At 43.3% G+C, this 23,438-nt stretch overlaps 1 protein-coding gene and 1 long non-coding RNA gene across 7 annotated transcripts in view; one reads left to right on the top strand and one right to left on the bottom strand.

Annotated features, from left to right (window-relative positions):
- Positions 1 to 253: 253 nt before the first annotated feature.
- On the bottom strand, positions 254 to 9,347 carry CCDC110 (coiled-coil domain containing 110). The gene is made up of 6 exons (XM_039539830.1): positions 9,225 to 9,347; positions 9,040 to 9,138; positions 7,599 to 7,651; positions 6,893 to 6,958; positions 3,880 to 3,990; positions 254 to 2,849 (listed from the first exon to the last, which is right to left on the bottom strand). Exons 1-6 carry the CDS (start codon positions 9,244 to 9,246, stop codon positions 654 to 656), a joined length of 2,547 nt encoding a protein of 848 aa, XP_039395764.1. The 5' UTR covers positions 9,247 to 9,347; the 3' UTR covers positions 254 to 653.
- LOC120405904 overlaps positions 9,198 to 23,438 on the top strand; it is a 148,776-nt gene continuing 134,535 nt past the window's right edge. For 5 of the 6 annotated variants that reach the window (XR_005598977.1, XR_005598972.1, XR_005598973.1 and 2 more), the window contains exon 1: positions 9,455 to 9,584. This is a non-coding gene — a long non-coding RNA (uncharacterized LOC120405904). Of the gene's footprint in view, positions 9,332 to 9,454; positions 9,585 to 23,438 lie in introns of those variants that run through there. The other variant, XR_005598976.1, reaches the window with a different exon arrangement.

The following is a 23,438-nucleotide window of genomic DNA, read 5'->3' on the forward strand; positions in this document are numbered from 1 at the left end:
GCTCCCTGAATCCTCTGGGCGGCCCTGATCTGCCCATATGAATCTATAAAATACAGCCAAGGGTCAAGTGTTCAGAAAATCATACGGGAAATTTCATATTGTGAAACTTCAAACAAAAAGGAGCATTTGTGGAAGTGACAACTGAAAACTGAAATAAGTGAACAGCAGAATTTTTAATTGGTTTAAAAGAAAGAATGTTTATTATAATTTCTCTGAAGCAAGACTGTTGCAGTTTAACTGGAATTGCCTGGAAAAGAAAGACAGTTTTCTTTAAAAAATAGTGGGAGTAATTCCTTTTAAGAGATACTTCAGGACAATTAAAAAAACCAAGCACAACGTATCACTCTCAAGGTTCAATCCAGAGCTCATTAAAGTAAATGAAGTATGCCTTCAATAGGCTTTGGATCAGGCTCTCCTTGAGGTTTTGTTTTATTATAATAAAAATCATGTGGGTGTTATGTAGAATCTCCTTTTTTGGAAATAAAAAATTCTTAAATTAAGCAACCAAGACTTAACTGCTTCAGGCTTAAAAAAAAACCAAAATACCTAGAGTTTTCCTAAGCAGGGAATTCAAACCAATGTACAGCGTGGTAATGGTTTTGGTAAGTAATTTACCTAAAAAGTTAATTGGTGCTCAAACTGGGTAAATTAAATTAAAACAACACTTGTGCAGTAAGATGTTGCAAAGTACAGCACATACCTTGTGGATTGGATTCTAAAGCTGTATACCTGTAATCAGAAATTTCTTCACAAATTTCAGTGGAATACATGGAGTGATATTTTTCCTTGCCTGAAATGTAACTGTGTTTATGCTGCTCATTAACCAGAACAGTAATTTGGTCCCTTAGATTAACATAATCCTTATGGAGATGGCGAAATTCAAACTGTAATACATCCCTTTCATTTTCTATTGTCCGCAGATGGTTTTCCATTAGTAAATGGTCTTCATTCAATGTTCTGATGTTATTTTCATATTTGTAAGTATCTTGTTTACATTCCTGCAGGTTTTTTTTAAGAACCTGATTGTCCTCTGTGATATTTGCCACCACTGTTGATAAATTCTCCCATTCTCTGTTCATGTTTAACAAGTTAGTCTTCAAAATATCCCTTTCCGCTTTTGTATTTTGAAGTTCGGTCAAGAGTTTCTCCTCTGTGTAAGCTTTATCTGACTGGACCTTCTCAAGAGCCTGCTGCATTGTTTGTCTAGCATTAGCACATGCTTGCAATGTCATTTCAAGATCAAGCTTTTTGTCTTTAAGTGATTGCATTATGTGAACAAGAGTCTCCTGTTCAGATTTCATTACATTTTCTTTTTCTTTCAGTTGTTGTATTTCAATCTGATTTTTTTCAAGTACTTTTTCAAGTGAGTTCTTTTCTTTTGCAAGCTGGGATGTTTTTATCTCTAGTTTCTGATTTGCTTCTTGCAACACTGAAGATTCCTTTTGCAAAGATTCTAGTTCCGCAAAGAGCCTATCTTTTTCACCGATAACAGCAATCATATTTTCTTGTGCTTTCTGGTTATTAATTTTGAAGTCATCTAATGCTTGCATCATACATTGGTTTTCACTACAGAGTTCACTCCTCTCTCCCTCAAGAGTTTTCTTTTGTTCTTGAAGTTCTTTGCATTTCTTTAACAACTTTTTCACTTCTTTAATACATTCTTTGCTGTCTCCTTCTGATTTAACTAACCTGACTTGCATACTTTTCTTTTCTTCAACTAAATCCTTAATTTGCTTCTCATACTGTGAATTTCTCTCTCTTAGAGACCTTATGATAACAGTAAGAGGTTTCATTTTTGACTTGAGAGTTACATTTTCATTCTCAAGTTCCATCACTTTCTTTTGCAAGTGTTTAGAATCTTTCAGGGAATTTTGTAACTCTTCCATTTTTGTGGTGTACTCATCAGCTCTGATTTCATAGAAGTTCTGATTTCCAAGCTTTAGTAACCTTTGATTTATGATTTGCAGCTGCTTTTCTTTTTCTTTCTGTAGTTTCTCTATGTGATCGAACATTAGTAATTTATCTTTTACTGTTTTAGAAATGACATTTAACTGGAACATGCCAACACCACTGTCAGTGCTATGCAATTCTTTGTTTTTATTCTTGGTTTCAGTTTCTGTTTGTGTACTGCATGTAGTTATATGTGAAGAATTCTGTGAGCTGTCACATTCAGAGTCTTTATTAAATTCTTGACCAAGACTCAGATTATTTCCTTTAAGGGAAACCAGAGCAACATGCAAACTGTCTGCCGATTCCTCAGATTCTGAAATTTTCCTTGATGTTAAGTCCACATGTAATTTCTCTCTAGATAAAAAAAGAGCAGATTTTTCTTGGTCTTGTTCTGACATATCATCAAAAACATTACTTTGACTACAAGAAATATTCTGATGTCCAAATGCATGTGCTAGTTCCTGTTCATGAGACTTTTGAAGTTCTTCTTTCAATGGCTTGATAGAATAGCTAAAGTTGTCTATTAAATGATGTTCATCACTATATTTGAGAAGAGGCACAGGAGCTTTAGATTCATCCAAAATTACTTTCTCATTAGGAGGCACCATACTTTCAGCCTCCAAATTAGTACAAGGTAGAAAACATTCATATTTGGCATAATCCTTCAATTTACAATCATTTTTTAGAGCAATCATAGTTTTGTTTTTAATTGGTTCTACTGAGTTTTCAATCTTTCCAGTTGTTACAGCTTTTAATGAAATCTGATGTGAAATATTTACATCACTGACCACATTTCCAAAGATAATATTAGAATCTGCTTCCACAGATTGAGTGCTACAGAGTTTCTTATCAAGATGAAATTTCTTCTTAGACAATGGTGTTTCTGGACTCCCCGTAGGCTACAAAAACCAATAACAATCATGCTATAATGGCTATAGTTTTTCACAGTACTGGAGGCACAAGACAACAAATTTGTTGTAAAGACTATGTATCATGCAAAACTGGTAGAGATTTTATCTGCCAACAATCTTTCTGTCTAACATAAGGAAAAATATATTGTGACTGTTAATCTTTCCAAGGGAATTCAAAAGGGGAGATCACAATACTCCAACAAATTGAAGAAATTGTATTGTGGGCCGCATTTCATTTGTCAGAGTCTTCTGTTTTCTCTCTGAAGCCTACTAACATTGCATACAACACATAACCATTTTTCCAGAAAGCAAAGCATCCTATTAGCTATGAAGAGGAACACTATTTTAGAAAAGGCCTGTTCCACAGCACAGGGAGTCAATATGTCTTTTTACTGACTTCACTGCATTCTGGATCAGGCCCGAAGTGCTGACTCAGCATGTTGAGTCTTCTATGAACATTTGCAGCAGGGGAAAGACAAGCTAAGGGCCAAATCTTACACAACTAGTCCCACTGAATTGCCTACTCAAGTAAGGCAAGCAGGACTTGGGGCTAAATCTGTGTGTAAAAATATGTTGTTTATCAGCACTTCACAGGAGTGAGACAAACTCTGCCCTCAGACACACATACAAAACCCCATTGCATTCAATAGGAGCTGTTCCCTTAATACAATCTAAAGCTTTAGCATAGTTTGGAGGCCCTGGTTGAAATCTTATTTACAGTAAAAAAGAAACAGTGCTTTAACCATACTGGTGGACAATCTTGTGGTTATTAGGTCCCCCAACATGTCTTGTTGTAGGCTTCAATTAGTGTTCTCTTAAGATAGAATTATGGTGAACTTGTACTATAAATAAGACCATTACTTATGTTAGGAAGGAAATTACCATGGGCATGTTTTGTGCCCAGAATGTCCCTTTGCTTTGATTATGTTTTACCAAAAACATACAGTTCTCAGGAACAGCAATCCAACAATATATTTTAATGTACAACTCAACTGTAGGTAAGGATTAAGTAACATACCATAGCCATCTCAGGAGGTGTGCTGGTCATCAGAAGCTTGTCTGGGCTACACTGTGGAGTTTTGACGTCAATTATATTTTTATTCAGTATCTCACTGATTTCAGATTGTACCTGAAAAGGATGTATGGAGACTGTTAATCTTTCAAAGACATCTACAGAAAAGCATATAATCATATAATCACAGAAATGTAGGACTGGAAGGGACATTGACAGGTCATCTTGCCCAATGCCCTGCATGGAGGCAGGACTAAATATTATCTAAACCAGGGTTTCTCAACCTGGGGGTCAGGACCGGGTTGCCAGAATGTTTCAAAGGGTTGTGTGACAGCTCCTGTGCTGGCTGGGCTTGCCTCCATGGTCCAGGCACTGCAACCTTTAGGGTCCCAGTGCCCAGCCGTCATGACGACGGGAATCCAGGTAGGCCAAATTTGAATGAGTGGCACTGCAACCCCATGAGCCATGTCACGACTCCACTCACACAAATTTGGTCCAGTCAGAGGGGCGGGACAAACTGGAGTGGCACTGCAACCCTGGAGTGGAGAGCCAAGCCCAACCAGCCCCACAGCACAAGAGCTGCAGGAACCGCCACTGTGGAGTAAGTGCCCACCAGGATCTGACCAAAATCACCCCAGGCCCTCCACCCCCAGACTATTTACTGGTTGTGACACTCTGTACTTCAAAGCAGCACTGGAACCCCCATATTCACCACTGTCATATAATTATGATATGTTTTGTATAAAGTATGCCTTGTGAAGTATCATTTTAAAAGTCTGGATCTGTTGAATGTTAATATCCTGTTGGATTGTATGTGCTATTATTGTATGTGAAGTTATGAAGTTTTGCTACATGTGTGTTACTGAAATATGTTGTGAGGTTGTGAACACCCACAACCAGTCTTTCAGGTACAACAATGGAGTAGCCAATTATGCTGATGTCCGATTAAAGGGAATCCACACTCCCAACAACCATCCCAGAAGACTTCTCAGAGAGAGCATGTATACAATGGAGATCGCTCGACCCATGTCATAGCAAAAGATCTTTCCAGCAAGCTGGAAGAAACTATAAAGGAGGGGATGTGACATCATGACTTGGCCCCACTCCCACCACAACTCAACACTGGAAACACATCTGAAGGACAAAGACTTTGAACTAGGGAGGGTTGTCCCAGGCTATGTATTAAGGAACGATACCATCTGTAAGGGTGAGACACTGCTTGATTCAAATACTGTTTAGTTTATAGAATTCATACTGCAAATTTAATTTAATTTCTTAGGTAATTTCTTAGGTAACCAACACTCCAGTTGAGGCCTTATTAGTGCTGAGTAGAGTGGAAGAATTACTTCTTTTGTCTTACTTACAACATTCCTGCTAATACATCCCGGAATGATGCAAAAAAAGTGAACAACAGTATTATATTGCTGACTCATATTTAGTTTGTGATACACTAAAACCCCCAAATCCTTTTCTGCAGCATTCCTTCCTAGGCATTCATTTCCCCTTTTTGTATTTGTACAATTGATTAGTCCTTCCTAAGTGTAGTACTTTGCATTTGTCTTGAATTTCATCCTATTTATTTCAGACCATTTCTCCTATGTGTCAAGATAATTTTGAAGTCTAATCCTATCCTCTGCGGTCCTTGCAGCTCCTCCCAGCTTTGTATCATCCGCAAACTTTATAAATGTATTCTCTGTGCCATTATCCAAATGATTTATGAAGATATTGAACAGAACTAGGCCCAGGACAGATCCCTGCGGGACCCCACTTGATATGTCCTTCCAATTTGATTGCAAAACATTGATAACTACTCTCTGAATATGCTTTTTTCAAACAGTTGTGCACAGCGCACCCACCTTATAATAGGTTCATCTGGGCAATATTTCTCTAGCTTGTTTATGAGAATGGCATGTGACACAGTGTCAAAAGCCTTACTAAAGGCAAGATCTATCACATCTACTGCTTCCCCCTATCTACAAGGCTTGTTTCCCTGTCAAAGAAGGATATTAGCTTGGTCTGCCATGATTTGTTCTTGACAATCCATGTTGACTGTTACTTATCACATTTCTGTATATGCAGAAATATTGCATTTTTGGAAGAGACACAGTTGATGAAGGATTACTCTCTCCACATGAAAACAAGACTAGACGGCTAAGCTCATCTTTTCCCCAAGCCTATGCAAATGGATGCAGAGACAGGGATTAGTAGTTCCACTATCAACGACAGTGTATAAAGTTAAGTATATGATCAGTTCTTTGCAGCATCATGACCTTATTTTTTTACACTAGAAAGTGATTTGAAAGAGGGCAGAACACTGTTCCTGAAAAGTTAGCCTAGCATTTTTGGGTAAGTAGTGTTTTAAAAGTCTGGGCCAAATTCTGCTCTCTCTTAAACTGATCAGGAATAACTCCTTTGAAGTCAGTGGAGTTATTTCAGATTTAAACCACTGTGAGAGAAGACTTTGGCCCCCCTCTCTTTTTCTAATTCAGCTCCTTTTCCCTTGCAACACAGCCTGTTTTGAGGTCCTCCTTGGCACTGTGATTGGTGCAGTGCAAGAATCTAGCTAGAATGTATAGAATAAACTACCTTATGAATTATTTTATTGTATATTGAGTAGCAGATAAAACACATTATTTAACATGCACGGTAAGCTAAATATAGCTTTAATAAGCTAAGTAACTGTAATGTTCTTTTAAATTGTGTATAATAAAAACAGGATCCTGATTCTTAGGATAAAATATATTTCAGCTATTGGCAATATCAACAGCTTAAATGGTCATATCTGTTAATTTTATAAGAATTAGGAAATTCATTTTCAGAGAATCAGCATAATCTTTGATTTTTAACATAGACTACAGTATTAACAGAGCTATTGGTTTGTTACATCAAGTTTTGTGCAAAATAAAGTTGTTTGGTTTGAGACTTTTGTTAAGATACTCAGGTCAGTACCTAAAAAGTTGGTGCAGGAGATTGTTGGGTTTTTCCTTTTATTTTAGGAAAACTTAATTTCTGCTCTTACCATATTAACATTCAGCAAAGTCTGTTGCCGAAGTGCCTGAAATGATTTCAGCTGTTGTTGAAGGATCTACATTTGTAAAATTAATAATAGAAAGCTGTGAGGTTTGTACAGATTGAGATGAGTTAGAACAATTCTCTTTATTGTACGTGCATTTTCCCTTTCAGTTCTAGATTGCCAGTTTGGACCCAGCCTCACGGACTAGTGAGAAAAAGTTTTTACTGTCCAATGGCTATTTAGTGGATTATCTGAAATGAACTGGGAGTTTCCAACACCTTTCCTATTCAGATTCATTTGGAAAAAGAATTCCTGTGTGAATGAATCTGAACTGGATCACAAACACAATGAATGCATGAGCTAGAGGAATGAATATAAATTGGGCAAAAATGTTCCTAATTTGCACACAGTTTGCTTAGGAAGTGTGTTCCCAACTAGTGGAAGAAGGGGGAAAAGGAGGTAAGAGACATTTTATGGACATACTTAAATAAATCAGGTTAAAAAAGGTACAAAACTTGTTTATAATTAAAAGAAAACTGCAGTTGAAAAGATATTTAGTGGCAAACTCCATGGCCTCAGACTTCATCAGCAAATTGGTCTTCCTGCTGGAAATTTTAGCACTATATACCGTTATGGATGTACTGAAACAATCAGTTTAGTTATTAAGCTTCAAAAATGTTTTGTGCTAATAATTTGGATCAAATTAGCATACTTTTAGTGCTGATTGCGGTTGGATTTGACCTTCTGTTCCTGATGTATAATTATCTGAAAAATAAAAGCATCAAACCCTACAGTTATAGTATCTATAATTCACAGTTAGAAACCTTAAATGTCTAGTAAGAGAGCAATGAGAGAGAGAAATCAGCTCTGCACTGGTGCTTAAACTGTGGAGGAGGGGGAAAAGTTTGTTCCTTCCCTATCCTGGCACCTGCTGATGATTTAATGATGGCTTGGCTATTTCCACAAGAAAACGATTCTCAGCCTTTGGACGGGCAGAGGATGATTCTCCCTTCCAATCCCACCTCATTCAAATGGTGAGACACCTTCCCCAGACCACACCATGCTAACTTAAATTTCTCTTGGAAAAGCTAACAATTGTGTTTGTTAGTGTTGCCAACTCTCATGATTTTGTCTTGAGTCTCATGATAATTATTATTTTCCTTAAAGCCCTGGCTCCTAGAGTCAAGTGGATATGTGATGATTTCAGCCTTTATTCCTAAAGAAAAAGTAAGTTTCTAGCCTTCGTGGCTATGGAGAAAGCTTCAAAATATGACCCGAGTGTACTCTAAAAGCTCAAAAAGCAGAAGGCAAATAAAAAGAACACCAAATCTATTATTTTTACATAAGCTCATGATTTTTGGTGAGCCTGACTCATGATTTTTTAACATTTGGGATTGCAGTATTGGTGTTAGCTTACTCCTGGGGGACCCTTCATCCTATTGCATGTGGCCAAGTGAGAGCACTAGGCAGCAGAAGAATGAAGCAGGGCCAAAACCGTTGTTTTAATCCCGAGAGTGTGCCTTTAGGCCCTTGCCTGTTTCATTCTAGTCCAGTGGCTTTCAACCTCTGGTACATGGCGCCCTGGGGATCTGCAGACGTCCGTACCTCCATCCAAAATTTTTTAGGGGTAAGCAAATGAAAAAAGGTTGAAAACCACTGCTCTAGTTCATGAGGAATGTCACTTCAAAACATGCTTCTGAGAACTTGGCTGCTAACTTATCACTTGCTTTTCATTTGCACCTAAACACCATGAGTTCCTCCAGTCCTTCAGCACAGGGCCCCCTTCAATTTGTGAGGAATTTAAGCTTTTGTTACAAAAAATAATTCTAGGTTGTGAAGAACACGTTATGACTGCTCCCACATGCAGCAATGCCTTACTGGGTATGCATGCAGCTTGGGACGCTAGCAGGGAGAGGTGTGAACTGCTCCTATTCATCTCCCTGGTGTGTTAACTCCGAAGACCAATGATGAAAATTTAAATGGCAACACTGTTAATTGTTTCACACTGCGAGGATGCAATGACATCACACTGCAAGGATGCAATGACATCACACTGCAAGGATGCAATGACATCACTGCACATCATGGTTTACCCCCTCCCCCAGGCAGATGCCAATGGGGATCCTGCATTTTGGGCAGAGGGGGAATCGTACCCTGTCCTGCCTCCTCGCAGCTGGCCAGGGCCCCGGAGATCGGCAGGGGGTCCGTCTCCTGCCCCCTGCTCCCGCCGCTGCTGTCCCCGCAGTCCTTCCCTGCAACGCAAACAGAATCATCATTTTCTGTAACTGTTTGCGCCCGCCCGAGCAGTCCCCCGACCCGGCCTGCGCGTGTGACTCACTGTGTCCACCGCCTTGTCTCATCTTGTTCTGCGCCCGTCCGCACTCGCCTCTTCCCCCTCACAGACCCGGACTGCCCAACCTGTTCTGCCTCCGTTCGCGTTGCCAGGTAACGGTTCTCCCGGAAGCGGAGGCGGTGCAAGGCAGGCAGACGTTGCTCCCTGCTCCCGAGGCACGCGCGCCCCCTGGAGGCCAGGCGCCCCTCCAGCTGCTAGGAGCCTCGCGCCGCCTGGTGGCGCAAACTCCCGTGGAGCTTTCGGTTAGCCGCAGGGAGGGAGCTTGCTGGCAGCGTCCGGCGCGTGGGGGGCAAGGGAGGAGCCGGGTCTGTACTCTGTTAACGGCCGTTTGTGGAACGGAGGCAGGTAACGGTGTATGGCGCCCTGCACAGTGAGGGCTGGTGCAGGAGGATACGGGGTGTGGGGATGGGCAGTCTGGGAATGCACAGAGAACAATCCAGCTGTATTGCACTGAGCCCCTTTGGTGCAAAGCACATCCCTTGCCCTGCAAATCGTGCCCCCTCTCCAGTCCTTGGCAATTCCCCCTGCACCCAAACCTTGCCCACTTAGCAGGACCCCACTACTGCCAGCTCACTCCACAGTGGGTGCTTTCCTGAGAGCCCCAGCTGCTGCAATCAGGTCACAGCTTTCCTTAAAAGCCAGCAAGCTGCTAGCTCTCATGGTGCAGAGAAAAGCTTGACTGGGACCCCAAAAGGCTCCAGCCCCAGCCAGGAGGCAAAACAAAAAGAACCCAAGAGCTATTATTTTGTATAACTCATGATTTTTGTCGATAGTTTCATGATTTGCTGGGACTTGACTCACAAACAATTGGGGTTGACAATACTGCAACACAGTGGGGCAAGTGAAGATGTTTATTTCTCTACACACACGTGGGGATTTTCTCTCCCCCACTGCCCTTCCTCTGCCCAGGCCAAGCACTGGAAAGCATGCTGTCCTTGTACTTTTCATACATAATTTTTCACACCCTGTTGTTGATAATAAGCCCTGGGAAATTTAAAACAAATGTAATTCCTTGTCAGTTTCTTTATCTCAACTGCTCCTACCTCACTGAACTGTTACCACAGCAGGCAGGCTTGCTTTAGCAGTGGTCGGTACTGAGACTGACTTAGTAATGCATGTTTGTTTGTTTGTTTGTTTTAAAGAACTTAATCATATTTTATTTAAAGAAATAACTTAAGAAATTAATCTGAACTTTGATTCACTTTCCTATCTCTCTGCCTATTTAAGGATATTATATGGCTCCAATTACTGTAATATTTATGTGCCTCCCAATCTTTAATGTATTTATCCTTACAACACCCTTGTGAGGAAGGGAAGTGTTACTGTCCCCATCTTACAAATGGGAGCTGAGGCACATACCGGCTAAGTCCTTGATGCTCAATGGCATTCAGGTGTCCAACTCCCACCGAGGATCAGGACCTAACGGTATGTCTATATTGCAGCTGGGAGTGAGTTTTGCAGTACAGGTAGACAGAGTCACGCTAGCTGGGGTTGAAGTAGTGCATTAAAAATAGCAGTGTGGATGGGGCTGTCAAGCCTACCATAGGTCTGAGTTCAGGTTACTAGTCTGAGGCTCGGCCAGAGGCACAATGCTGTTTTAACCCCAATAGCATGAGTCTGTCTGCCTGGGTTGGAAGGCTTGCTCCCTGCTGCAGTGTAGACATACCCTAAGTGACTTTCCCAAATGTCACTAGGGAAGTATATGGTGGAGCAGGGACTTAAACCCACGTCTCCCAGGTCCTAGGCTAGCACCATAAACACTGGACCATCCTTCCTCTCTCCTCACAAAAAATACCCCCAAACTAAAAAAAATCAATAGAACTGACAACATATATACCAAACACTGTTCATTCAATTGCTTTTGTTGTTTCCTAGTCACTAACCTTTATCTACATGTTTTCTACTTAAAATCTGATCAATAACCCTTATTCACATGAATAACCTTTATTCATGTAAGTAGTAGTCCTATTGAACTAAGAGACTACTTGTGATTAAATTACCCATGTGAATAAAGATGTGAGGATTAGGCTGTTAGACTGTAAATTTTTTGGGGCAGAGATATTCTTTTTACTTGTTTATAAGACATAGGACACTTTTGTTGAATATGTTTGGGAACCATTGGCTTAGGCTGATGACAGTGGTGGAATTCACTATCTTAATAATGTAAAGAATAATGTGCAGGCTTAGTTGCTCCAGGGTTCTTATATGAATGTGTTTGAATAATGGACATTCCCCAGAACATTTAAGTTTTATCATCAGTGAAGGTGATGACACAAAAACCAGTTAAGTTCTCCCACTGATGTAAGTAGAGGTTTACATATACACACTTCCTAATATTAGTGGGAGTCTGCATCTAAATCACAAGTGTATCAGTCAATAGGAGAATAAATCCCTTAGTAGACTACCAGTTTTAGATCATCCAAGACAGATGTTACAAATAAGAATATTAAAGACCCATTGTGAAGTAGAGCAGTTCCTGGAAGAAGCCTCTTCATAAATTTAAGAAACATCTCTCCAATCTAGTCCATCCAAGAGGTGATTATTCTTCTGGTAGAATGATCTGAAAAGGGAATAGAGGGCCAGATTCTTAGCTGATGTGAATTAATGTAGTTCCATTGCCTGTTTGCAACAGCAAATGGTCTGGCCTGGAATATTTTATGAGATTCCCAATCCATCAGCGTAGATATGCATATAAATAGTAGCATTTTATTGGATTCCTGGAAAGACAAAGAGGCCTGTTAGATATTCTAAACCCATATGTCCTGGTTAAATAAACTTTCAAAGCTCTAACAAGGTCAGCCTTGTAATACAAAATATAAGATTGAGAAATACAACTGCTTCCTAATGATATAATACAAGTTAATCCCAAAGTTAACCTGAAAGGAGAAAGCATGAACATCCTGGCAGAGATAGTGTCCTCTCTTGATGTGTATATAAACTAAAATAAAGCCAATACAGCGGAACCCTGTTTATCCAATCTAATTGGAACCAGGGCCAGATTGGATAATCAGAAATTCGGATAATCAGGAGAATGGGCAAAGAGCTTTCTATCCATTATTGGGGGATGAGGGAGGCTGCACAGGGCACCACAATGTCTAGGCTCAGCCCTGCTATAGAGTAAACATTTTAAGATGTGAGAGACGTTAATTGAAAATGCAGGTTAAAGCTTTTGTACTTGAAGACCTCTGAGAGATTGCTCATTCACCATGGGCTCCTCCAGTTGATTACTCCTATAAGAAGATGGATAAGATTAGGAGTAAAAGGGTTAGGTAATTAGGGGGCAGGAATAGCTCAGTGGTTTGAGCATTAGCCTGTTAAACCCCAGGTTGTGAGTTCAATCCTTGAGGGGGGCACTTAGGGATCTGGGGCAAAATCAGTACTTGGTCCTGCTAATGAAGGCAGCAGGCTGGACTCAATGACCTTTCAGGGTCCCTTCCAGTTCCCTAAGATAGGTAAATATGGCCTTTTATATGTTTGGGGTGAGCATATTGCATCTACTTGTTTTACTTATTCCTAAATCTGCCTTGAGAGATCTGAAAGGGTCTGAAAATGTTATCATTTGGTCAAGGCAAAAATTGAACTTTCAAAATCTGGCAAAAACTTATGACTTGTCTTCTCTGCTAAAGAAGCTGCATTTTTTACCTTGAGTTAAAAATAGACTGATGACCAGGCACTTTAGTTTTACTGCAAGGAAAACTCACTGAGGACTTTCCTAAAAGTTTACCTCATGGTATAACTTACAGCTTGGAAGCTGAACAGGAACAAATTCTCTATATATCTGAAGAGTACACAACATATTCAAAAGAACTATTGGCTATTTTCAACACATGTTTGGGAGTAATTGGTCTTTCCTTATAGAAAGCCTGTACATACAGAAGGTCATCACCAGAGTTCCCTAATTGCCTATTTTTTTTTACAATAAAAACAAATGATAATAAATAGAATGATTCTCTAAGCTTACAATATCAGATGCCAAACTGGCTTGACATATGCAGTGTTGTTGTAGCCATGTCAGTCCCAGGATATTAGAAAGACAAGGTGGGTGAGGTAATATCTTTTATTGGATCAACTTCAGTTGGTGAGAAAAGGAAACTTTAAAGCTTATGCAGAGCTCTTCTGGAAAAGGTACTCAGAGTGTCACAGCTAAATACAAGGTGAAACAGATTGTTTAGCATAAGTTGTTAACATATATTTCAAGGGACCATTAAAGGTGAAGTGGCCTGTTAACATGACACAAGCTGCACTTCCCCCCACGCCACCTTCTTTCTTCCCTATGATTGGAGAGGAGTTAACGGGCCTTGACTCGTCCCTTGAAATATGTGTTATCTACTTATGCTAAACAGTGCATTCCACCTTGTATTTAACTGTGACATTCTGAAGTTTCCCAGACCTGAAGAAGAGCTCTGTGTAAGCTCAAAAGTTTGTCTCACCAACAGAAGATGGTCCAATAAAAGGTATTACCTCACCCATCTCATCTCGCAAACTGTCTTGATCCTTTTTGTGTGTACAACCCGGTGAACTTCTCAAGGGGGAAGCTGGTTTAAACACAAACAGCTCATTACATTTGCCTTGTCCTTTAACATCACAGACATAATATTATAATCAGCTATATGGACAGCTGTCACATTCTGATTATTGTAAGAGGATGAGCATGAGTGTTCTGTGAACCTTTGAACAGGTGCAACCTAGACAGGTTTATTAAAATATAAAAACAATAAAGATATAAATATGTTAGGCAAAGGGGACCTATAAGTAGTCCTAAAAAGTTTAGAAATGTCTGTATGGTATTCTGACTTGCCTGGCAAATTAATGGCTAAGTAAGTCAGGATTCTATGAGTAAACAACGGAAAAATAAAAAATGAAGGCCAGTCTCTGTTTACTTAAGTTGAAGAATTTTAAATAGGTCAGAGGTGTCAAGGTCAGAGTTATTTGATGGATAAAATGAGGAGAGTTACTTTTGTTGTTCTTGTGGCCTGTATCCTATCTACCAGGGTGCAGATATCTAAGATCAATCATAAATCTTGTCTGGCTGAGGTCAGGTGAAGAGAGACTGTCATAGTTTCAAATTCTAGGAAAGGCAATCTCTCCCTGTGACACACTGAACACCTTGATTTATATCTGTATCCATATCTGAAGAGTAACAACCGCAGTAGATGGCATGGTTGAAGCACACTGTGAGCCCTTTCAGCATCTAGGCTAAGAATGGATTGTCTTGGGAAATTCCGTTGTAGGGAAAGACTTTCTATCAGGTTGTAGTGGAGCCCCAGCCAACACCAAGGCATAGGCCTGGAACTGGCTGCTTCAGAGACTGTTTTTTCTATTCTTCATACACAACAGTGGAATGATGATGATGATAGACTGTTTTGAGAACTTGTTGTTAGCGCTGTTAGAATCTGCATCAAAATGCTTGTAACTCAGTCCTTGCTTTTGCCAATGGTAGGACAATGGCCAATACCTATATCGTACCAAAAGGCAGAATCTGCATTAGATGGCTTTCCAGAATTGGACTGCTGTCCTGACAATGAATGCCTTCCAAGGTACTGGTTCTAGAATCTCACCACCTTAGTGCCTTGGTACCATGTGCTTACTAGAACTTACAAGCTTAATGGCTAGATTTTGGCACCTAATTAGCTCCTGCTATGGGGCACAAGGAGGAAGAACAACACTGCAGGGGGAGGGATAGCTCAGTGGTTTGAGCATTGGCCTGCTAAACTCAGGGTTGTGCATTCAAGGTGGCCACTTGAGGATCCTGGGCAAAAATCAGTACTTGGTCCTGCCAGTGAATGCAGGGGGCTGGACTCAATGACCTTTCAAGGTCCCTTCCAGTTCTAGGAGATAGGTATATCTCCAATTAATTTTTATTTAATTGAGTCTCAGTGCCTTTTGTGCAATATCTCTGAAGAGTGCACTATTGTGGTGGCAGGTATATAGAAAAGGTGATTCACAGATCCACATCAAGCATGTGTGCATAGGAAAAATCTCATGACAAATCATGCTGAATAAGGGAAAGGCTACATGCTTCCTAGACTGAGGTGTCAATAGAGAAGGTTTTGGAACAAATAGATAAATTAAACAGTAATAAGTCTCTAGGATCAGATTGTACTCACCCAAGTGTTCTGAAGGAACTCAAATATGAAATTGCAGAACTACTCACTGTGGTATGTAACCTGTTGTTTAAATCAGCCTCTGTACCAGATGACTGTTGGAGAGCTAATGTAACACCAATTTTTTTAAAAGGCTCCAGAGGCGATCCTGGCAATTACAGGCTGGTAAGCCTAACTTCAGTACCAGTGGCCAAACTTACTGATCTTCCAAGCTGTGTATGATCGATAATTTTTAGAGGTTTTAGACGTTTCAGAGCTGGGCACACCTGCCAAGGCTCGGGAGCTTCAGTTCTCGGGAGCTTCAGCCATGTGGGGCACACCTGTCAGGGTTCAGGCCTTGTGTCCTGTGGCAAGGTGGTGGGGCTCGGGGCTGAAGCCACAAGACTTTACAAACAGAATGTTCTTAAATCCATTATAATCAAAACCTTCTGCTCACTTCCAGCAGGAAAATATGGCTCTGGGACTCATTAAATTATAAGGTTCTAGTCAGTGGGCCCTTACAAGAGTGGGAAGTCAGCTAGAATTTTTCCGTTTCTTGACTACATTTGGGTTCAGGGATTTGGCTGGAAGGGGGTGAGCAGGGTGGGGGAAGGAAGAGAGGAGGGAGACAGTTGGGAGATGGCAGGGCCTGGGAAGAGTGGGGGCGGAGCAGGAGTGGAGTATGGGTGGGGCCACAGGCAGAAGAGGTGGAGCTAGCCTCCCCAAGTGGCAGCTTCATCCACCACCCGTGACAGCAGGTAAGAGCAGGTTGGCTCCCGCACACCCAGCATGCACTGCAGTCTCCTTAGGCTGGGGCCATATTCCCAGAGTCAAATGTGCCTGCGCCGCACATTCTGCATGAGGGAGATGATACAGGGATCTCTGCGGGGAACTGTGACTCCGCTACCACAAGGTGGGCCAAGTGTCTCGGTACTCCTTGCTGCCTCGTCCCTTCCCGCCCCCCCAGCTGCGAGCCTGGGCTGCCGTCGGGCATAAGGGCACCAGTTTAATAATATTGCGTAGGGCCCCATAAATCCTAAGGACGGCCCTGTTTATGGTCCTTCTCTTTGGCCTGTCAACAGCCCCATGAGTGTTCACCAAGTGCATATCGGTCACAGCTGCCTTCCTACGCTGGAGGCAGGTGCAGGTTTATCCATACTTCGAGGACTAGCTACTCAGGAAATGTTCCAGGGACCAGGTGGAGCAACAAGTCAGCTTTGTAAGATCCACCTTTGATAGGTTGGGTCTCCTGCTCAATGAGCACAAATCAACCCTATCTCCGACACAGAGGACAGAGTTTATCAGAGGAGTGTTGGACTCGGGCCAGGCCAGGCCAGGCCAGGGCATCCCTGCTGGAGGCTCGCTTTCGGTCAATGTCAGACATCATACAAAGCCTTAGATGGTACCTTGCTACCACAGCAAGGGGTTGCTTGAGGTTCCTTGGCCACATGGCAGCTTGTATGTATGTGCTACAGCACGCGATGCTGAGGCTCAGGCCTCTCCAAGCTTGGCTGGCGTCAGCCTACCGTCTGGGGTGTGACAGTCTGAACAAAGTGGTCACCCCCCCGGTGCCAGTTCTCTAGTCTCTCCACTAGTGGCTCAACCCACAGGAGGTATGCGAGGGAGTCCCCTTCAACAAACTCCAGTTCTCTCTGTCCCTGGTGACACATGCATCAGCATTGGGATGGGGTGCATACCTGGGACAACTCCAGACCCAGGTTCTCTGGTCACAGGATGAGCTTTCACTTCACATCAACGTCAAGGAGTTGAGAGCGGTCCGGCTGGCATGTCAAATCTTCCAGACCCAATTGCAAAGGAAGTGCATGGAGGTCATGATGGACAACACAACTGCGATGTTTTACATAAATAAACAGAGTGGACTGATTCCTCTCCCATATGTCGGGAAGCCTTCAAGCTGTAGGACTTCTGCATAGCCCTCTCCATTCACCTGGAAGCATCTTACCTCCCAGGTTCTCAGTCTGCCATCTCATTCTATCTCAGCAGATCCTTCCACAATCACGAGTGGTCTATCTGCCCAGACGTGCACAACATTTTCCAAAGGTGGGGAGTTCCCTAAATTGACCTGTTTGCTACAAAGAGCAGCAGCAAATGCCCCCAATTCTGTTCCTACCAGAACCACAGCCCAGGCCCTGTTGCAGATGTGTTTCTCCTCCCTTGGATGGACCATCTGTTGTAAGCATTCCCACCGATTCCACTCATCCACAAGGTTTTTGCTAAAAATCCACTAGGACAAGGCAGAGGTTATATCAGTAGCACCGGCTTGGCCTCGCCAGCACTGGCATACCATGCTCCTGGAGCTGTCAATGGAAGCTCCAATCTCATTGCCCCCGGTCCTGGACCTGATCACTCAAGAGCATGGTCACCTTAATCATCCCAACCTCAAGTCCGTTCACCTCACCGCTTGGAAGCTTCATGGCTAAACCCAATGGAGCGCATGTGCTTTGAGCAGGTTAGGGAAGTCCTACTTGGTAGCAGGTAACCCTCCACCAGGGTGGCTTACCTGGTCAAGCGGAAGAGGTTTGTAATCTAGTGTTCTCAGGGTCACGCTCCTCCATTGTAGGCACCCATACCGGTTACTCACTGGTTATTCTGGACTATCTACTGCACTTAAAACATCAAGGCCTCTCGGTATCATCTCTCAAGGTACATCTGGCAGTCATTTCTGCCTTCCACTTGGGAGCGGCCAGCCGTACTGTCTTCGCTAACCCAATGGTCAGTCATTTCCTGAAAGGCCTGGACAGGCTATACCCGCAGGTTAAGAAACCAATCCTGGTGCGGGATCTCAACCTTATCCTTTGCAGACTAATGGGCCCCCTGGCAACTTGTTCGCTGTGCTACCTGTCATGGAAGGTGGCCTTCCTAGCCGCAATCACCTCATCAAGAGAGTGTCCGAGCTTAAAGCTCTAGCCTCTGACACTCCCTACACCATTTTCTATAAAGACAACATGCAACTGAGACCACACCCAGCCTTTCTCCCAAAGATTGTGTCCCAATTCCACTCCAATCAGGACATTTTCCTACTCGTCTTTTACCCTAAGCCTCACGTGGATAGTTGAGAACAAAGGGTTGACTCCCCTGGATGTTCGAGCACTAGCCTTTTACATTGAATGCACAAAGCTGTTCCGTAAGTTGAACCAGTTGTTCGTGACAGTCGCAGACCGGTTGAAAGGCCTTCCAGTCTCATCACAGAGGATTTCATCATGGATTACATCCTCTATCCAGGCATGCTATGATCTGGCAAAAGTACCGGCTCCTGAACTAATGGCACATTCCACAAGAGAGCAGGCCTCCTCTGTGGTGTGCCTAGAACAGGTCCTGATCCAAGGGATCTGCAAGGCAGCGACATGGTCCTCGGTTCACGCTTTCACGTCTTATTACACGATTACCAGTACTCCAGAGAGGATGTAGCATTTGGCAGAGAGGTGCTACAGTCACTGATTCCATAAACTCCAACCCCACTGCCTAGGTAAGGCTTGGGTGTCACCTAATTGGAATCGATATGAGCAAGCACTTGAAGAAGAAAAACGGTTACTCACCTCGTAACTGTTCTTCGAGATGTGTTGCTCATATCTATTCCAAACCCTTCCGCCTTTCCCTCTGTCGGAGTAACTGGCAAGAAGGAACTGAACAGGTGGTGGGTTGGCAGGGACCTATATTCACTGTCATGGAGGTGCCACTACAAGGGGCTCCATGGCCGACCTGACGGGTGCTGCTAGGGGAAAAACTTTTCAACAACTGTGCATGCGGCGCACACACACCTAATGGAATGGATATGAGCAACACATCTTGAAGAACAACAGTTACGAGAAGGTGAGCAACCATTTTATTGTTGGGGTTATTTTGTTACAGTTGCAGGTACACATTTTTCAACTGCTAGTGTTATTTAAAAAAAATAATAAAATTCATGGCGTCTACGCCGAAGAGCTCAAATGAGTGACTAGAACTAAGATCTCTCTGCTGTTAAGGATTTCCACACAGAGTGGAAGCTTGTGTGCTGAAAGAGGGTTCACTGCACAGGTTTGAATGGCTGTAAATCAGTGCAAGTTGGTACCTTCCTGAGGCTCTTGTTATCCTTAAGCTGCCTCTATGCGATAATCCATGCAGGAGGTTGTGATGTCAAATAGCTCAAGCTAGGCTCAGTCTCTTTATTAAACTCTCAACTAGTAAGACTTGATCTCACAAGTATCAAGTGCTAGTACAAACTTCTGGCACATACAGAGATGTTTCACATGTCATTCTCTGACCATGTACCTCTGAAGAAAGAAAGCTGTAGTTTCACTGTCTTATGACCTCCCTCTCAGGATCTGCTTTCTTTCACTGTTACACATGTTTCTTTCACATGTTAAATAGCTTCTACTCTGTAAGGTTATCTACATGGGAACCTCTCCCAAGGTATGGTCTAGAGTTGTTCTTGGGTTCTCTGATATTATTAGCTAAGAGAAAAATAATGGAGACTAAGCCTACATCAAAGGGAATATACATCATTTAGTAGTCTCCTGTGTCATTCATTCATTCATGCCCATCACCCCAACCGGGGTATGGGCCGCCAACAACAGATCTCCATAGTCTTCTATCCTGGGCCATTCGCTCTAGCTGGTTCCAGGTATAGCCCATTTTTTTGCTATCAACCTGAAGGTCGCGTCGCCAGGTATTTCTTGGGCGGCCTCTTTTCCGCTTGCCTTGGGGGTTCCACTGCAGTGCCTGTCTGGTGATGTTGGTTGGCTGCTTGCGTAGTGTATGTCCTATCCAGCCCCACCTTCTCCTTCTAATTTCTTCCTCTGCTGGGAGTTGATGGGTCCTCTCCAAGAGGTGGATGTTACTGATGGTGTCTGGCCAGCGGATCTGGAGAATCCTTCTGAGGCAGCTATTAATGAAGGTCTGGATCTTCCTGGTGGTTGTTTTGGTTGTCCTCCAGGTTTCAGCTCCATACAGTAAGACTGATTTCACGTTGGAGTTGAACAGTCGAATCTTTATTGCCAAAGACAGCTCTCTGGAGCTCCAGATGTTCTTGAGCTGTAAGAAGGCTGCTCTTGCCTTACCAATCCTTACTTTGATGTCTGCGTCTGTGCCACCCTGCTGGTCGATGATGCTACCTAGGTAGGTGAAGGACTGCACTTCTTCCAGGGGGCTTCCATTCAGTGTGACTGGGTCGTTGCTGATGGAATTGATCCTAAGGATCTTGGTCTTGTCCTTGTGGATGTTGAGGCCAACCTGTGATGACGTGGCTGCCACTACGTTGGTCTTCTCTTGCATCTGCTGTTTACTGTGCGAAAGGAGTGCAAGGTCGTCGGCAAAGTCCAGGTCATCAAGCTGGGTCCACAATGACCATTGGATTCCATTCCTACGCTTGTAAGTGGATGTCTTCATAATCCAATCGATGACGAAGAAGAAAGAGAAGTGGTGACAACAAGCATCCTTGTCTGACTCGGTTCGCACCTGGAAGCTGTTTGTGAGCTGCCCTCCATGGATCACTCTACAGTGTATGCCGTCATGAATTCTTGATCAGGTTGACCACCTTTGCTGGGATGCCATAGTGCCGAAGGAGCTTCCAGAGGGTCTCTCGATCCACGCTATCGAATGCTTTCTCATAGTCAACAAAGTTGATGTACAACGAGGAGTTCCACTCCATAGACTGCTCGACTATGATGCGGAGCGTTGCTATCTGGTCCGTGCATGATCTGTTCTGCCGGAAACCTGCCTGTTCATCTCGTAGCTGTGGATCGACGGCATCCTTCATTCTCTCTAAGAGGACTCGGTTGAAGACCTTCCCTGGCACCGACAGGAGTGTGATTCCTCTATAGTTGGCACAGTTGCTGAGGTCTCCTTTCTTGGGGATTTTGATGAGATATCCCTCTTTCCAGTCAGCCGGAATCACTTCTTCTTCCCATATTTTCTCAAAGAGGGGGTACAGCATTTCCACTGAGGCATCCAGGTCTGCTTTCAGGGCCTCTGCTGGGATATCGTCAGGTCCAGCCGCCTTCCTGTTCTTCATCATGGTGATGGCTTTTCTGATCTCGTCTCTGGTTGGTTTATCACAATTGATTGGGAGGTCCTCGTTGGCTGGGTCGATGTCTGGTGGATTTGGTGGTGCTGGTCTGTTCAGTAGTTCCTCAAAGTGCTCCGCCCATCTGTTCATCTGTAGTTCTATTCCTGTTATAGACTTTCCCTGCTTGTCTTTAACGGGACGTTCTGGCTTGCTGAACTTTCCAGACAGTCGCTTGGTAGTATCGTATAGCTGTTTTATGTTTTCGCTGTATGCTGCTTGTTCTGCTTCTGCTGCCTGTCCATCCACATAATCTCTCTTGTCCTTCCTAATATTCCTCTTCACTGCTCTGTGGGCTTCAGCATACTCTTTTGAGCTTTGGCCTTTGCTGCTCTAGTCCTGCTGTTGTTGACTGCTGCCTTCTTCTTCTTTCTGTCTTCTATCTTTGTCAAGGACTCTGCTGTGATCCACTCTTTCTGCTGGTGTTTCTTAATTCCAAGCACTTCCTGGCATGCTGACCTAAGTGTGTCTCTCACTTTCTGCCATCTGTTGAGTACACTGTCTTCCTCTTCCTCAGACCGATCCTGTAGTACTGAAAACTTATTCTTCAGCGTCAATCCAAAATCTTCCTTGGTCTTATGGTCCTTCAGAAGGTTGACGTTGTACTTCGCTCTTCTGTCTATCCAGTTCTTCTTCAGCTTCAGCTTCAATCTGGCCACCACTAAGTGATGGTCGGACGCCACGTCTGCTCCTCTTCTAACTCTAACGTCCTGCAAGGATCTTCTGAACTTCTTGCTAATGCAGACATGGTCGATCTGGTTTTCTGTCATGCCTGCTGGCGATACCCAGGTACTCTTGTGGATCCGCTTGTGAGGAAAGATGCTGCCTCCTATGACCAGATTGTTAAGTGCACACAGATCCACAAATCTCTCTCCATTCTCACTCATCTCTCCCAGAGCATGGGTCCCCATGACTTGTTCGTATCCTGTGTTATCAGGTCCAATTTTGGCATTAAAGTCTCCCATAAGGATGGTAATGTCTTTGTCTGGGAGAGTCTCTAATATTTTCTGGAGTCTGTTGTAAAAGTAGTCTTTGTCCTCCTCTTCACTGTCATTGGTTGGAGCGTAGCACTGAACAACATTCATCTTAATCCTCTTCATTTTAGTTCTGAAGGATGCTGTGATGATCCTGGGACCATGTGCCTCCCAACCAATCAGTGCTCTCTGTGCCTGCTTGGACAACATGAAGCCTACTCCCTGTGTGTGGTGTGCGTCGCTCTCTTCATGTCCTGAATACAGCAACAGCTCTCCTGTCAACAGTCGTCTCTGTCCAGCTTGTGTCCATCTTGTCTCGCTAATGCCTAGTAGGGTCAGGTTGTTGCTCCTCATCTCTGCTGCAACCTGCGCCGTCTTTCCTGACTCGTACATGGTCCTCACATTCCATGTGCCGATGGTAATCCTCCTGGCTGCAAGAAGGGTGATCGGCTTAGTGGCTTCCTCGCGGCTTTCACCACCCAGCGTCATGCATCTTCGAGTTGAAGACCCTTCTTTTTCCAGGCTAAAAGTCTCTGTTAACTCTATTGTTGGCGTTTCTGTAGCAAGCTGATTTTTACAGGGTGGAATTGCTAGCCCCACGCCCAACCCTCCTCCTTTACCCTGACTTGGGACAGGCAGATGGCCCCAAAGGACCTCTCTGGTGGAGTTGTCTCCTGTGTGGTTCTGTCGTAAAAGATTTCAAGGATATTGAGACTAAGGCCTGGTCCACACTAGGACTTTAATTCGAATTTAGCAGTGTTAATTCGAATTAACCGTGCACCCGTCCACACCATGAAGCTATTTAATTCGACATAGAGGGCTCTTTAGTTCGACTTCTGTACTCCTCCCCTACGAGGGGAGTAGCGCTAAATTCAACATGGCCATGTCGAATTAGGCTAGGTGTGGACGGAAATCGACCTTAGTAGCTCCGGGAGCTATCCCACAGTGCAGCACTCTGTTGACGCTCTGGACAGCAGTCCGAGCTTGGATGCTCTGACCAGCCACACAGGAAATGCCCCAGGAGGGAGAACCTCTCTCAGTACCAGCGCTCACACAGCGAACGGGAGGACAGGTGACG

This window comes from Mauremys reevesii, linkage group 5 (genome assembly GCF_016161935.1).
Source record: "Mauremys reevesii isolate NIE-2019 linkage group 5, ASM1616193v1, whole genome shotgun sequence".
NCBI classification, from domain to species: Eukaryota; Metazoa; Chordata; order Testudines; family Geoemydidae; genus Mauremys; species Mauremys reevesii.

Coding starts and splice junctions, on each gene's coding strand:
- CCDC110 (XM_039539830.1), bottom strand. CDS start 9,246: ATGAGACAAGGCGGTGGACACA. Junction 6,959..7,598: donor AACCGCAATCAGCACTAAAA/GTATGCTAATTT, acceptor TTACAAATGTAG/ATCCTTCAACAACAGCTGAA. Junction 3,991..6,892: donor CTTTGCTGAATGTTAATATG/GTAAGAGCAGAA, acceptor CATCCTTTTCAG/GTACAATCTGAAATCAGTGA.